Source organism: Lathyrus oleraceus, chromosome 5 (assembly GCF_024323335.1).
Source record: "Lathyrus oleraceus cultivar Zhongwan6 chromosome 5, CAAS_Psat_ZW6_1.0, whole genome shotgun sequence".
Taxonomy (NCBI): Eukaryota; Viridiplantae; Streptophyta; class Magnoliopsida; order Fabales; family Fabaceae; genus Lathyrus; species Lathyrus oleraceus.
In genome coordinates, this window is record NC_066583.1 from 588,422,452 (window position 1) to 588,436,766 (window position 14,315).

The 14,315-nt window shown below is 34.9% G+C and overlaps 2 protein-coding genes and 1 pseudogene across 2 annotated transcripts; 1 reads left to right on the forward strand and 2 right to left on the reverse strand.

The window, feature by feature from the left end:
• Window positions 1-326: 326 nt before the first annotated feature.
• Window positions 327-5,890, reverse strand: LOC127086735 (2-alkenal reductase (NADP(+)-dependent)). The gene is made up of 6 exons (XM_051027530.1): window positions 5,468-5,890; window positions 5,189-5,372; window positions 4,932-5,098; window positions 1,095-1,177; window positions 881-1,007; window positions 327-770 (listed from the first exon to the last, which is right to left on the reverse strand). The coding sequence occupies exons 1-6, from the start codon at window positions 5,699-5,701 to the stop codon at window positions 516-518; spliced, it is 1,050 nt and encodes a 349-aa protein (XP_050883487.1). The 5' UTR covers window positions 5,702-5,890; the 3' UTR covers window positions 327-515.
• Window positions 5,891-7,554: 1,664 nt separating this feature from the next.
• Window positions 7,555-9,745, reverse strand: LOC127086736 (autophagy-related protein 8C-like). The gene is made up of 6 exons (XM_051027531.1): window positions 9,584-9,745; window positions 9,416-9,462; window positions 8,906-8,961; window positions 8,763-8,815; window positions 7,945-8,063; window positions 7,555-7,825 (listed from the first exon to the last, which is right to left on the reverse strand). The coding sequence occupies exons 2-6, from the start codon at window positions 9,450-9,452 to the stop codon at window positions 7,734-7,736; spliced, it is 357 nt and encodes a 118-aa protein (XP_050883488.1). The 5' UTR covers window positions 9,453-9,462; window positions 9,584-9,745; the 3' UTR covers window positions 7,555-7,733.
• A 760-nt stretch (window positions 9,746-10,505) lies between these two features.
• LOC127082254 (DNA-directed RNA polymerase subunit beta'-like) lies at window positions 10,506-13,817 on the forward strand (annotated as a pseudogene).
• Window positions 13,818-14,315: the final 498 nt, after the last annotated feature.

Consider the following 14,315-nt stretch of genomic DNA (forward strand, 5'->3'; position numbering starts at 1 on the left):
GAGAGTTGTTCTCTCCCCATAGTAGATTTGTTTGATCGAACTAGTTAAATAATTTTTTTTTTGTACTCCTCAACTGACTAGTTTCTTATTTCATTTGTAATCTCTTCTAAAAAAAATTGAAAGTATAATGAATCGTAAAATTACCCTCTCTAATAATAGATTGGTTTAATCGAACTAGATAAACAAATTTTATGTACTCGTCTATTATCTTCTTCTTTCTTAATGTTGTTTACACTATTTAATAAGTTATTTTGTTCGTTGAACTTTTCAACTAATATTATCGTTAGATTTTCAATAAAAAAATTGTGTCTGGTTGAACTTTTCAATTCACAACAATTAAACTTCAACAAATGAGATGTCAACTTGAATTACATAGTATATTTTACATTTTCATTCTTAAGAGAAAAACTTGAAACATAAGGGGAAAATGAAATGAAAAAAAATGGTCCAACACTCGCGCAAATAATACAAACATTATGATCAAAGATATGCTTACATATTTTACTATTTGGTCATCATGTCTTGACTTGAACAACAACTTTTCCAATGTTAGAGCTTGAGAATAAGGAATTGAAACTCTCCAAAAAGCTCTCGATTCCAATATTAATTTTACTCTTGGACTTAACTTTGCCTTCTTGTATGTATCTTTCCATATCTTTAGCAAAATCTCCAAAACGATGCCAATATGACTCTAGCATAAAACCTTCCATCCTCACCTCCTTTCCCACCATATTCAGAAGATTCCTAACCCCTTCTCTTTCAGTCCAAACCTATAATAACATTATGAATTTTTAGCATTTAGAGAACCAATGATTTTGTGCATTTGATAAATCATTGTCATATTCAAGTGTTATGTTTAAAATGATTTGATGAAACTTACTTTATTATATTGAGATATCATCCCACAAAGTGGGATTCTAGCATGCTTGTTGACATGGTTAAGTACAGCTTCAAGCATTTTACCACCAACATTGTCAAGATAGACATCAATACCATTAGGGAAATACCTGCAAAATTATAGTGAAAATATTAATAATTATGAGCTTAAATACAAAATTGTTTATTTTGATTCTTTTTTTTTCCTTTCTGATTACTTGTTTAAAGCGGCGTCATAATTTGTCTCTTTATTGTAGTTGAATCCGTCATCGTATCCAAATTCTTCTTTGATAAGTTTTACCTAAAAAACAACCGGATAAGTTGCAAGTGATTTGAAAATATTAAAAGTTCATAACTATTATAAAATTATAATATTTATAGATATCATTAAACATATATATGTATTCAATTATAGTCTTTCAAAGATTGTTTCTTTAACACAATGGTGTGTTTGGGAGTGAAACCGTGACAAAAGGGAAAAAAATCAAAACATGATTATAGTCTTTCATAAATTGGGGCTTGAACCTAATGATGTCTTCGGCATTTTGATAAACTTTTATAATCAATGTTAGTAATTGGACTTGCAATATGAAAGATCAATGCAATTTTGAAGGGTTTCTTATTAAAAAAAGCAATGTATATGGAGAATTTTGAAGGAAACAATTACTTCTCAAATTTTTACGTTCTTACATATAGGAGTGATTATCAAGAGAAACAATATACAAATCAATTGTAACCCTATCAACAATATCATTAACTATATCATTCGTCGCAACAATGGTACGAGAATGATAACCAACAACAACATCGCCAAGAGCAACCACCTTACGAAACTAAGAGGTTTCCTTTTCTTAAGGAGACTTTAGTGATTTTCTAAAATTTTCAAGGGACACCTTTGGTAGCTCTAAGAAAATTAAAGAGAAATAAACATGTATGAATGTTGCTCAGTTCCAAATATATACACTGCAATATTTTGGAGCAAACATCAAGATTGACAATAACCCCAATCAGAGAAAAACTACCAGGTAGACTTTGGTAGAGTCTGTCTTGCAAGACTTTAAGTTGAATAATGTCTCATGAGACTCTTAGTCCCTCAAGAGAGGCGTTTAGATGAGTATGCCTAAAGAGATCTTAAGTCCCTCAAGCGATGCGTTTAGAGGAGCCTACCTGGTGAGAATCTAAGTATCTTAGGTGAGGTGTTTAGATGAGTCTCTCTGGCTAGACTTCAGTCGAGTCCCTTAGACGAGGCTCTACGTTGAGCCTCTCAGAACAAACTTTGGTCTAGCCCGTTAGAAGAGACTTTAATTTGAAGCCTGTGTGAAGAAACTCTTAGTCGCTCAGGTGAGGCATTTATATGAGTCTCTCAGGCTAGACTTCAGCCTAGTCCATTAGGTGAGGCTCTAAGTTAGGTCTCTCGAGATAGATTTTGGTTTATTTCATCAGACGAGACTTTAAGTTGAAACATGTCTGACGAGACTCTTAGTCCCTCAAGCACGGTATTTAGATGATACACTAAGTCCCTTCAGGGAGACATTTTTGTATTTCCCGTGATAGTAGCAAGGATCTTCCTGTGGAAGTGTATCATTCATATATTGCCTCAAGAGACGACAAGGATCTACTTGTATGAGTCAATCATTCATCTATTTCCTCAAGAGACGGCAAGGATCTCCCTGTAGGAGTCCAACATTCATGTATTTCCTATATAAAGGATAAGGATATCCTTGTAGGTGTCTAGCATTTGTGTATTTCCTAAAGAGGCGGCAAAGATCTCCCTATGGGAGTCCATTATTCGTGTATTTCCTAAAGATGCGGAAAGAATATATGTGGGAGTCCAACATATCTAATAATAAAACCAAAACATTATTCTCGCTCTTAAATATTCAGAAGTTTGTACATAGGTAGACAACACGGCTCCTCTGAAAATTCGTAAATAACTTTATTATAATAATATTTTAAGAGGGTAGAGAGTTACAAATCTTGGGGACGAGTCGCCCATTCAATCCTACCAGCGTATAGGCTTTATGTAGTAGCTTTTGGAATATGCGGTATGGTCCTTCCTAATTGTGCTGCAATTTTCCATTGTGCTAAGTAGCCAGGAAAGCTTGTTTAAGCATTAAGTCGCCTTTTTACATTTCCTTTGGAATTACCTTAGAGTTTTATCTTTTGGTTGCTCTTTTCTTAACGAAGAACTCTCATATGTGGGTGACATGTCTTACTTTGTCGATTAAATCAACGGTGTACCTCAGCCCTGAATCATTCACCTCTTTGTTAAACTGAGAACATAACCATGAGGGTGTGTCAATCTCTATGGATAGTATAGTATATGCCATGTATACCATGGTGAATGGGGTCTCCTTGGTAGTTGAATTTGAGGTGGTAAGGTACGACCATAATATTTCACATTGTAATTATTGATCCCATTCAATATCACCTTGTTCGCCAATTTTGCTTGTCTGTTGGCCTGTGGGTGGACGACATAGATGAGATTTTTTTGCCCTCCCAATTCACGGCAGAAGTCCGTAACTGAGGTACTAGCAAACTGTTTTCTGTTATCGGAGACGATGATGCCTGGCAGCCCGAACATGCACATAATTCTTTTCCAATAGAAGCGACAAACTCTTTTTGTTGTAATCTTGTCGACAGTCGTCGCCTCTATCTACTTTTATGAAACAATCAACTTTTACAATTAGAAAATTCAATTGCCCAGGCTCCCGTGGGAATGGACCTAGAATGTCCACCCCTTCCCCTCCGCACACATACACACGCACTAGTAAAAAGGCCAAAGTGATGTAATGGAATGAAGCAGCTCAACTGAGATGCGATGTAGGTTTTCGTGTCTTTGATATCAACCATGCTTCTTAACGAACGCCACGTTATCTTTAAACTAGTTGGGACAATAGTAACCTGCCCCCAATAGCTTGTGGGTGAGGAATCGGTCTCTAATGTGGCTATTGCATGCTCCCTAGTGAACCTCGTTGAAGACTAATGTGGTTTCATCCTCCCCTAAGCATCATAACATAGGGTTGGCCTTTCCCATCTTATAGAGTTTTCCTTCCAATAACGTATTCAGCCGCCTGCTTCCAAACTTTCTTCGCCTCCATTTCCTCGAGGGGAGGATGTCGTATTTCTATAGATAGCTTAGCATGGATGAAATCAAATTTAAGTTTGAAGCGGATTCCAAGGAGTAGACCTCGTCCGCCTAAATGTCGATGAATGAACACAACGATACCCCCCTCCACTCTGAGAATGTGTACGAAACACAAGAGGTTTTAGCAAGAAACCATTTATGGGACAAAATAATCACTTTTTCCAATAATTCATCTTAGGTAGACGTGACACCTGAAATACTGTATTTATTTCGTGAATTCTAGATAGCTCACGCCACAAAATGTAAAACCAAAGATAATGTGAACCTAACTTTAGATATTGACCCTAAAGATTGCACTAATTCTAAAATCATCCCTAAATTTCTAGTCAAAACAACTTTCAAGCGTGCCACCTTAAGACAGTATACCAAATATATGAAGTAACATCACAAAAGGCAAAAAGATAAAAACAAAACTCATTAAGGTGTAAACACCTTGACACAGGAAAATGTCAATGACATATGGGTCGTGAATCACCCTATACCTATAAGGTCGTCCCTAATAAAAATTATGTCTCTAAATAACATGACGAGGACCTCCAAGAAAATTCTTATTCTTGAACCTTCATCTTTAGTTCACATTATAACTCAGAAAAAACTAGAACTTTAGAAGGAGTCCAACTCTTCCCATATAAATAGAAGGATCTAACCGATATCCAAAGATAAAAACCCCTTTCACATAGTAGTGTCTTCCTATCGATTGACCACACCAACTATCCTCTTTTAAGGAGGCACGAAAACCATCAATGGTGGCCAACTGTTGACCAGCTGCTCTAGTTACTAGACCAAAAAAAACTCATTCTTTCCAAAAGGTAACTTTGAAACAAAACATAGTGACAGAGGAGGTCCTACAGCCAGAAATACATCACATGATTTTAAAGAAAGTAAGTGGAATAAAATACAAGGTTACCTTATCATCAGAGCCAGTGCTTCCAATGACCCTACACCCTCTAATCCTAGCAAGCTGTCCAGCATTCATACCAACAGCACCTGAAGCAGCAGATATGAACACATTTGATCCTGCCTTTGGATCTCCAAGCACCTCTATTCCAATCCATGCTGCAAAACCTGGTACTCCTGCAAATAATCAAATAACCACAATAATAACTTTCTTCTTACTTTCTTAAACATTGACAAAATTCCTATTTCATAAAACAGAAAACAAACCTAAAGCACCAAGATAATCAGACAAAGAAATCCCATTTTCAGTATCAATTTTTCTAGCTATTTGAGAAGATGGCACAATAGCATACTCGGCAACAGGAGAAGATGGACACAAAAGAATATCTCCCTCACTGTATCTACTATCCTTCGATCTAATCACCCTTACAACTGCAAATGCTGTAATCGCCTACAAATATATATATATATATGTTAAACAACAATTAATATGCATATATATACAGAAATATAAACAACTATAGAACAAGTTTAATTATAACTTACCTGGTTAAGTTGATATTGTGAAATGAAAAGGCCTTCTAAGGAGCCAGTGATTCTTCCACGAAGATAAGGATCGACAGAGAGAAGAAGAGTTTCAACTACTAGATGATTATCAGGGATTGAATCAGAGTCAAGAGAAAGAGGGACAGTGCGGAGTTTGAGATGATCTGTGGTTGGAACACCTTCAGGGCAGTATGCAGTTAAGTACCATTCTTTGCTTTCTACCAAATCTGCCATGGTTCTTAGCTTTTACTTTCTGGTTCTATGAGCAAATAGTTGGAGTTTCTATGTAATGTGCAGTGTTTGATTCTCACTTGTGAGGAGAACGTTTTTAATATATTAGCTAAATTTGGTGTGGAAAGTGTGGGAAATAATTAAATTAAAAAAAAACTTGATAAAATATTTTTTTAAAATCTGTAAAAATATAAGGATTGATCCTCCAATCTTATGGTTAAGATCCACACGTTCTAATCAAGTGGTCTATTTCAATATCTTATATAATGATTCAATAAGAAAGATTAAATAATTGTTAGTTGACTTAACTTATTACTAGTATTTTACTATTTTTCTTCCTCGAGTTAGAAAGCGTATGGATTTATTAAATTAATTAACTATGAGAATTGATTAATTGAATATACAATAATAAATCACAGCTCAGATGCAAAATTGTTTTGATATTACCATAAACCTACTAATTCACTAGGGAATCACAAATCTTTAGTGACATGAAGAAGTAGAGTCTTAGACTCGGGACGCATAATGGATACGTAAGGTTAACACTTAAATACTCAAGTTAAGAGAATGAAAAATAATGTGAGTTATGGTTTAGAGAAAATCTTGAATTTTAGGTAGGATGTCAGGAAAGGTTATGTTTATGCTATTTTAGCGTGGAATGCAAGAGACTTTCTAATGATATCTAATTACACCTAATAGTAGGCGGTAAATCATGTCTTGGATCCAGTGTGGAGCTATAGAGCAAGAGGGTCACACTGTACCTTCAATGCCTTTGTAGAGTGGTTTTATATCCAGTGTGGAGCTCTAGAGCAAGAGGGTCACACTGTACCTTCAATGCCTTTGTAGAGTGGTTTTATATCGATGATTAAACCTTCCCCTTTTGGGCATGTGACTGGCTCAAAACACCTCCTATTTTAAACTTTTTCACAATTATGATTCTTAAACTTTTATGATGATGGAGTCTGAAACTGTTAAAGAGAACGACAAGGGAGAATGAAAACTCTTAAGGTCAACCACAAAAGCCACGTGCCAGTTAGTGACTGAGAAGGTCAATGTGTATCATTTTGAGATGTGTTCATTGGTGCAAGTGAAATTGTGGCTATTACAAGAGAAAAGGTTGATCTTATAGCTCAAAAATTAGTTTACATTGATCATGAAGAGAGAAATTTTGTACTACCAAGAGTGCATCTTGATGAAAATGATTTTCAATGCATGTGCTCAATGTGGAAGAATGCTATAATGGTGAAGTTGCTTGGAAAAAGCTTGTGATACAAAGTCATGAAAGATAGGTTGCTTAAAATATGAGAACTCGTATGAGGATTTGATGAGAGACAATGACAATGGTTTCCTTGTTTTGAAGCTTGAGATACAAGATAGATAGAACTCTTAATTGATTTGCTTCCCATGGACTAAATCTTATAGAACTCTTGTAATGGTCTCTGTAGTCGGAAAACCTAACAAAGTAGACACTACAAATTTGAATATAGAACGAGGGAAGTTTGCTCGTACATGTGTGAAATTGATCTCAACGAAACTGTTAATCAATAGTTTGATGGTAACATTTACTTTACTCATAAAAAAATGTATGACATACTCAAGAAAATGTGTGATTTATATATCTTATTTGTAAGTTTTACATCTATCTCAGACTGCGTTTAAATGGTAGTAAAAGGGAAGTGTGGATTCCATAAATCATCTAATCTAATGTTTTATAGCATATCTTTACTTTCTAATATAAGTAATATAATAATGCTCAACAACCGCAAGAAACACCTGGCAATCATTAGACTAAAATATTCGTATAAATATAAATTACGTTCCTACATTTTTGGCATGAGACACTAGGCATCAAATAATTAAAAAAATATATTAACTTGATTGATTTGAAATGAATATAGAAACATAAAAGTCATTTTCAACTAGTAGCATATTAGATAAGGATTGTCAAGATCAGATAGCTCAGAAGCCTGACTATTTCACAATAGGATGCTTTTATGTTCTATTTACATGGTTGCCCCTTGTGAAGGTTTCACATTTACATCCCAAAAGTGTTCTCTCCGCTGTAAGTCATATACAGGAATCCATCTTCATCCTTGTTTTCCTCATATATTGCAGACATCATAGCAGCTGCATCAAGATACACACAAAATTAACTACCACCAAATATAAACTTATTCAAAACAAAACAAAACAAAACAAAACAAAAAGTTACCATCATGTTTCGACAACGACAATTCATATATTACCTGTTGGGGGTAAAATGTTCTTCACAAAAATGAAGATGGCCTTCTCAGGACTCAGTTTGATTCTTTTTCGCACCACATACACAAACTGGCCTACAGTTAGATCAGCAGGAACTAGATACCTACAATCATAAAAAAGCAAAGAAAACATAAGCATGTGTATCATAAGTTCAAACATAACAAAGAGTGCAGAGTAATTTTAATCCATGTTTTTGACACAGACGATTTCAAGATTCAGCTTTTACTCTCAATTGTTATGACCAAGGCCTAAACTAAAATCCCTCTTTTGTGATTGATCAAATGTATTAGTGGGATTTCACATCAATGAAACCATAAAAGCATCTTCTGATATAATTGGGCTTTTCATAATCATTAGAACAACAAAGCAGAGATCAGAACCCAAGGCTTTCTGGCTCCGTTTTTAGTACTAGAAATAATCGACATTTTTGTTAACTTTAATAATCCTTAATCCAACCATTCAACCAAATGAAAAAAGACAACAAGGCTTGCAAGGTTAGGAACAATCAAGTCTGATACCACAAACATATATTGAAATTAATTAAATTCAGCACTCAATAAAACACATTCTAGCACAACCACAACAGCAGTATGACCACTATGGCTCTAGTCCAAGTAAACGGGTAAATATTTTCAAACTCCAACGAAGAACCTATGTGACATCAAAACATCAATGAGGTGAACCACAACAAAGTTAATGCAGAAAGTAACTATTTGAAAACAAAAATTAGAGTTCATAAACAATGCAAACACTCATACTTCCTCTTCATGACAAATAGGAAGAAAAGAAAAAGAAAACTAACTTTTTCTTATCAATATCTGGAACATCACTCTTCTCAGCCCTTTCAACAATTACCTACACCCAAAAAACCAATCAAAAAATTACTCGAAAATCGGGATCGCCATGACATAAGCACAAATCAAGGTATAAAAAAAAAGATCTTACTGGAATTCTATCAGGATACTTTTCTCTTATGCGAGCTGCTTCAGCCTGCCTCCTCTCTGGCACATAAAATTTATAGTACAAATCAGACAACATAAGTTGGTAACGCAATAGTAATTGATACAAACTTTAACTAACAAATCATAAACCTTGCAAGGTAAAAAATGATGCTACAATTCAGAAAACATCAACAAACACCCATTGACAAGCAGAATTAAGTCAGACCAACTAACAAACAGAACTGTAAGGAAATCACATGTTTTTGAGCCAAATTTCAAACTCTAAGAAATAGGGTTTCAAATAACCATCATGATGAAAAAGACCCAATTTTTCACATTCAAAACTATTGAATTAAACAAATTAGATGTCTAATATTTCTCTGATCACATGAAATTCAACCCCGGTTAACCGATAATCGAAATCTATAAATCATATCAAGCAGTGTAACCGATAAATAAAAGGAAAATTGGCGAAAATATAATCAAAAGCAAGAGAAAAAGGGGAGAAACGAACCAAGGGGATGTTCCATCTTGAATGAACTCTTAGCCATGATGATAATTCTGCAACAGAGTTAGGGTTAGCGATCGACGATGCAACGAAAGGAAGTGAAATTGAAGAGGAAAGGGAGAGAAACGTGAGAATGAAAGGGAGAGAAACGTGAGAATGAAAGGGATTGCTTACCAAAAGGGCGAGAAGAGAGATAAGAGAATCCCTAGAAGCAAAGGGAAAGGAATCTCTCTTATTGCTGAGAAATATTTGGGATTTGGCAATTGGGAAACGTAGAAGGCTCAATTTGAGGACGAGTCATGGCAAATAATTAAATTGGTTTAATGCTTTTTATTTCATCTATAATTAACTTTTATTCTTTGATTCTAAAAACTATGGGAATTTATTTTTTTACCTAAAATAACTTTTTATGATCTCACGCTTTCATCGATAATATCACACTTATATTACATTAGTAATTTAAGGATTTATTAGTATGATCACATGAATATCCCATATCTGATTTAATCTGATTTATGTGTATTGTTATATTTGCAAAAAGTTTTGTCTAGGGCGATGTCCTGGGACCGCCTTAGGAGAAGGTGACGACATGATGTCGTTCGAATGGAGGTATCGCTTCGCCATTAAGTCTTTTTCGCTCCTAGAAAGAAATAAAAGTGGGATAAGACAAATCTTACATAAAGACAAAGTCAAAGTCGTTGCTGACTTCATCACCCTTGGAAATAGACATTCAATTGTCCATCATTTAATTGAGTGGGTAGTGGTCTTTTTCGAGGTAATCCTAGGTTCTAAAGCCTCTATAAATAATTATCCCCTCAAGGGGGTAGACAAATTCTCAAGTCATACACATTTAGTATTACTCAGAGAACACCAAGCAGCGCCAACCACCAGCAGTGTATGTCACCTCACGTGAGTTGGTCCCTTAAACAATCTCAAAAACCATCACATAGGGCTTCTCGCCTCCGTGAGCACGCCTCACTACCAAAACTGTAATACACCTACAAATACATTTGAGTCTCACTGCCCTTACAGGGAGAACACAAATACCCTATACTTTTTGACAAGTACAGTGGCGTTGGGGCCCGGTAAAACTAACATGGGTCAAGTTTTTCACTTCAACCCTAGCATCCCCCTCTTTCTGGGTATAACTAACAGGGTCCTACACCATGTAGTCAACACCATTGCCATAGGTATTTCTGGGAGGGGCCTCTCTAGGGTTGCCCGATGAAGATATGCGAAGCAAGTGTTCATGGAGAACGTCATATCCCCCTGATTTCCTGAAAATAATGTAGGAATGACAGGGGTCAACATCGCTTTCTCCAAAGAGGATGTCATAGGCATCAACCCCCATGACAATGATGCTTTAGTAATCACCATTCAACACGGCAACTAAGATATCAGGCGCGTCCTGATAAACCCGAGCATCTCAGCCAATGTCTTATTTTGAGATGCCTTCTAGAAGTTACAACTGAATCTGGACGACATATAGAGGTTCACCGGCCCTCTAACAGGTTTATCAGATGAACGAGTATAAACAATGGGCTATGTGACCCTAAAAACCACCTAGGACGAGTGAGCTAATGCCAAAACTGTAGCACCCTAAAATCCTGACTCATAATTAAAAGGATAAAATCCATATTTTAGGATGCTACATTCAAAAATGAAATCCAATCTTGGAAATACAGTATCCCACTCTTTTTTGCTACTCAAGGTGTTATACGAGAACAATGAGTTGATCTGGATTTAAGAATTGTTATGGATTCTTTGTTGCTATAATGGAAAGAATTAGGAGAAAAGGGGTCCACTGACAAATGGGAAGATCAAAAAGTTGGAAGAAGAAAGAATTGTTTGGTTCGACGCATGGAATTAGCTAAGCATTTTCTCCGAACAAATATAGAACCAGAATGGATGGTTTTATGTCTCTTACCAGTTCTTCCTCCCGAATTGGGACCAATTATTCAAATAGATGGCGATAAACTAATGAGTTCGGATATTAATGAACTTTATAGAAGAGTTATCTATCAGAACAATATTCATATTGATCTATTAACAACAAGTGGATTTACACCAGGGGAATTAGTAATGTGTCAAGAAAAATTGGTACAAGAAGTCGTGGATACACTTCTTGATAATGGAATCTGCGAGAACCAATTAGGGACGGTCATAATAAAGTTTATAAATCGTTTTTCGATATAATTGAGGGCAAAAGGGGAAGATTTCGAGAGAATCTTCTTGGAAAGCGAGTTGATTATTCAGGGCGTTCTGTTATTATCGTATGTACATTACTTTCATTACATCGATGTGGATTTTCCCCCTAAATAGAAATAGAGTTATTTCAGACATTTCTAATTCGTGGTTTTATTTGAAACCATTTTGCTTCGAACATTGGAGTTGCTAAGAGTAAAATTCGGGGAAAAAACCAATTGTATGGGAAATACTTTAAGAAGTTATGCGGGGGCATCCAATATTGCTGAATAGAGCACCTACTTTGCATAGATTAGGCATACAGGCATTTCAACCCATTTTAGTAGAAGGATGTGTTATTTATTTACATCATTTGGTGTGTAAGGGATTCAACGCAAACTTTTATGGGGATCAAATGGTTGTTCATGTGCCTTTATCTTTGAAGGCTAAAGCAGAAGCTCATTTACTTATGTTCTCTCATACCAATCTCTTGTCTCCGGCTATTGGGGATCCCATTTGTGTACCAACTCAAGATATGCTTATTGGACTTTATGTATTAACTAGCAGAAATCGTCGAGGTATTTGTGAAAATAGGTATAATTCATTTAATTGTAGAAATTCTCAAAATGAAAAAATGAGCAATAAGAACTTTAAGAAATTGAAGTATATGAAAAAAAAACTTTTTTTTGCAATTCCTATGATGCAATTGGAGCTTATAGGCAGAAAAGAATCAATTTTGATACTCTTTTTTGGCTCCGGTGGCGAATAGATCAATGCATTATGTCTTCAAGAGAAGTTCCTATCGAAGTTCACTATGAATCTTTTGGTGTCTATTATGAGATTTATGGGGATTATTTAGTAATAAGGAGTATAAAAAAAGAAATTCGTTGAATGTACATTCGAACCACTATTGGTCATATTTCTTTTTATCGAGAAATTGAATAAGCTATACAAGTTTTTTTTCTCGAGCATATTTATACGGTATCTAATCATATAGATGGTTAGTGTTTGTATCCAGGCTAATTCAATTTATGATACTGGTGTAAATTCAGGTCAACTAGCATTTTTTCCATTTTCTACGTGAATAAAAATAAAGAAAAGGGAGTTTTCCGATCATTCACTCAAATCCATTATCGTCGAACCGAATACCATTGGGAGGTACTTAAGGCAGAACATGTCAATCTAGTCTTTCATAATAACGTGATAGGTGGAACTGCCATTAAACGACTTATTAGCATATTAATAGATCATTTTGGAATGACATATACATCACACATCCTGGATCAAGTAAAAACTCTAGGATTCCATCAAGCTACTGCTACATCTATTTCATTAGGAAGTGATTATCTTTTAATAATACCTTCTAAAGGATGGCTAGTCCGAGATGCTGAACAACAAAGTTACCTTTTGGAAAAACATAATCATTATGGGAATGTCCATGTGGTTGAAAAATTACGCTAATCCATTGAAATATGGTATGCTACAAGCGAATATTTATGACAACAAATGAATCCCAAATTTCGAATGATTGACCCCTTTAATCCAGTCCATATAATTTATTTTTCAGGAGCTAGAGAAAATGCATCTCAAGTGCACCAATTAGTCAGAATAAGAGGATTAATGTCAGATCCACAAGTACAAATGATTGATTTACCCCCTTCAAAGTAATTTATGTGAAAAGACTGTCTTTAACAGAATATATAATTTCTTGCTACGGAGCCCGTAAAAGGGTTATAGATATTATTGTATGAACGTCAGATGTTGGATATCTTACACATCGACTTGTTGAAGTGGTTCAACATATTGTTGTACAATGAACATATTGCGGTACCATCCATGGGATTTATGTAAACACCCAAAATGGAATGATGCCAGAAAGAATTTTGGTACAAACATTAACTGGTCGTGTAGTAGCCGAGAATATATATATATATATATATATATATATATATATATATATATATATAATATATATATATATATATATATATATATATATATATATATATATATATATATATATATATATATATATATATATATATATATATATATATATATATATATATATATATATATATATATATATATATATATATATATATATATATATATATATATAGGTTCATGGTGCATTGTCGTTAGAAATCAAGGAAGTCATTGGCAACTTGGACCTTTCAGTACCCTGGTTTTGGCTTACTGCCACAACACTTGCGACTTCTAATGCTTGGAAAGAAGCTTCCAAGGTCTCTCCGCCGAATTTAATGTATCTGAATGAAGACTGATGGCTAACCAACATGTCCTCTTCGCCCGGAACAATTATCAATTTATTCCACATTAGTGGCCATTTCCCTTAGGTCAAGGCTTAAGGCAACTATTATCAATTCATGCATTGGTTTTTCACATAGACGGGTGAATGAGATGTGATACTTAAAAGGTTGACCCAAGATACACTCAAATTCTTCTAAAGTTGGAGCCAATTAGAAATCCTGGAAAGGAAAACATGTTAGGGGAGGTTCATAGAATTGAGTTAGTGTAACAAGTGATTATGTATCTATCTTCTCACCTAGAAGCTCAAGTATCTTTCTGTTAGTTCTGTATTTTGTGATTGGTAACATTTTGTTAAAACAAGTGAAATAGCAAGATGTTAGACACGTTGTCTTGACAAGCTTGAACGACATTGCGGCCTATTATTGTCTCAGTTTCTTGGAAGATTCATTTT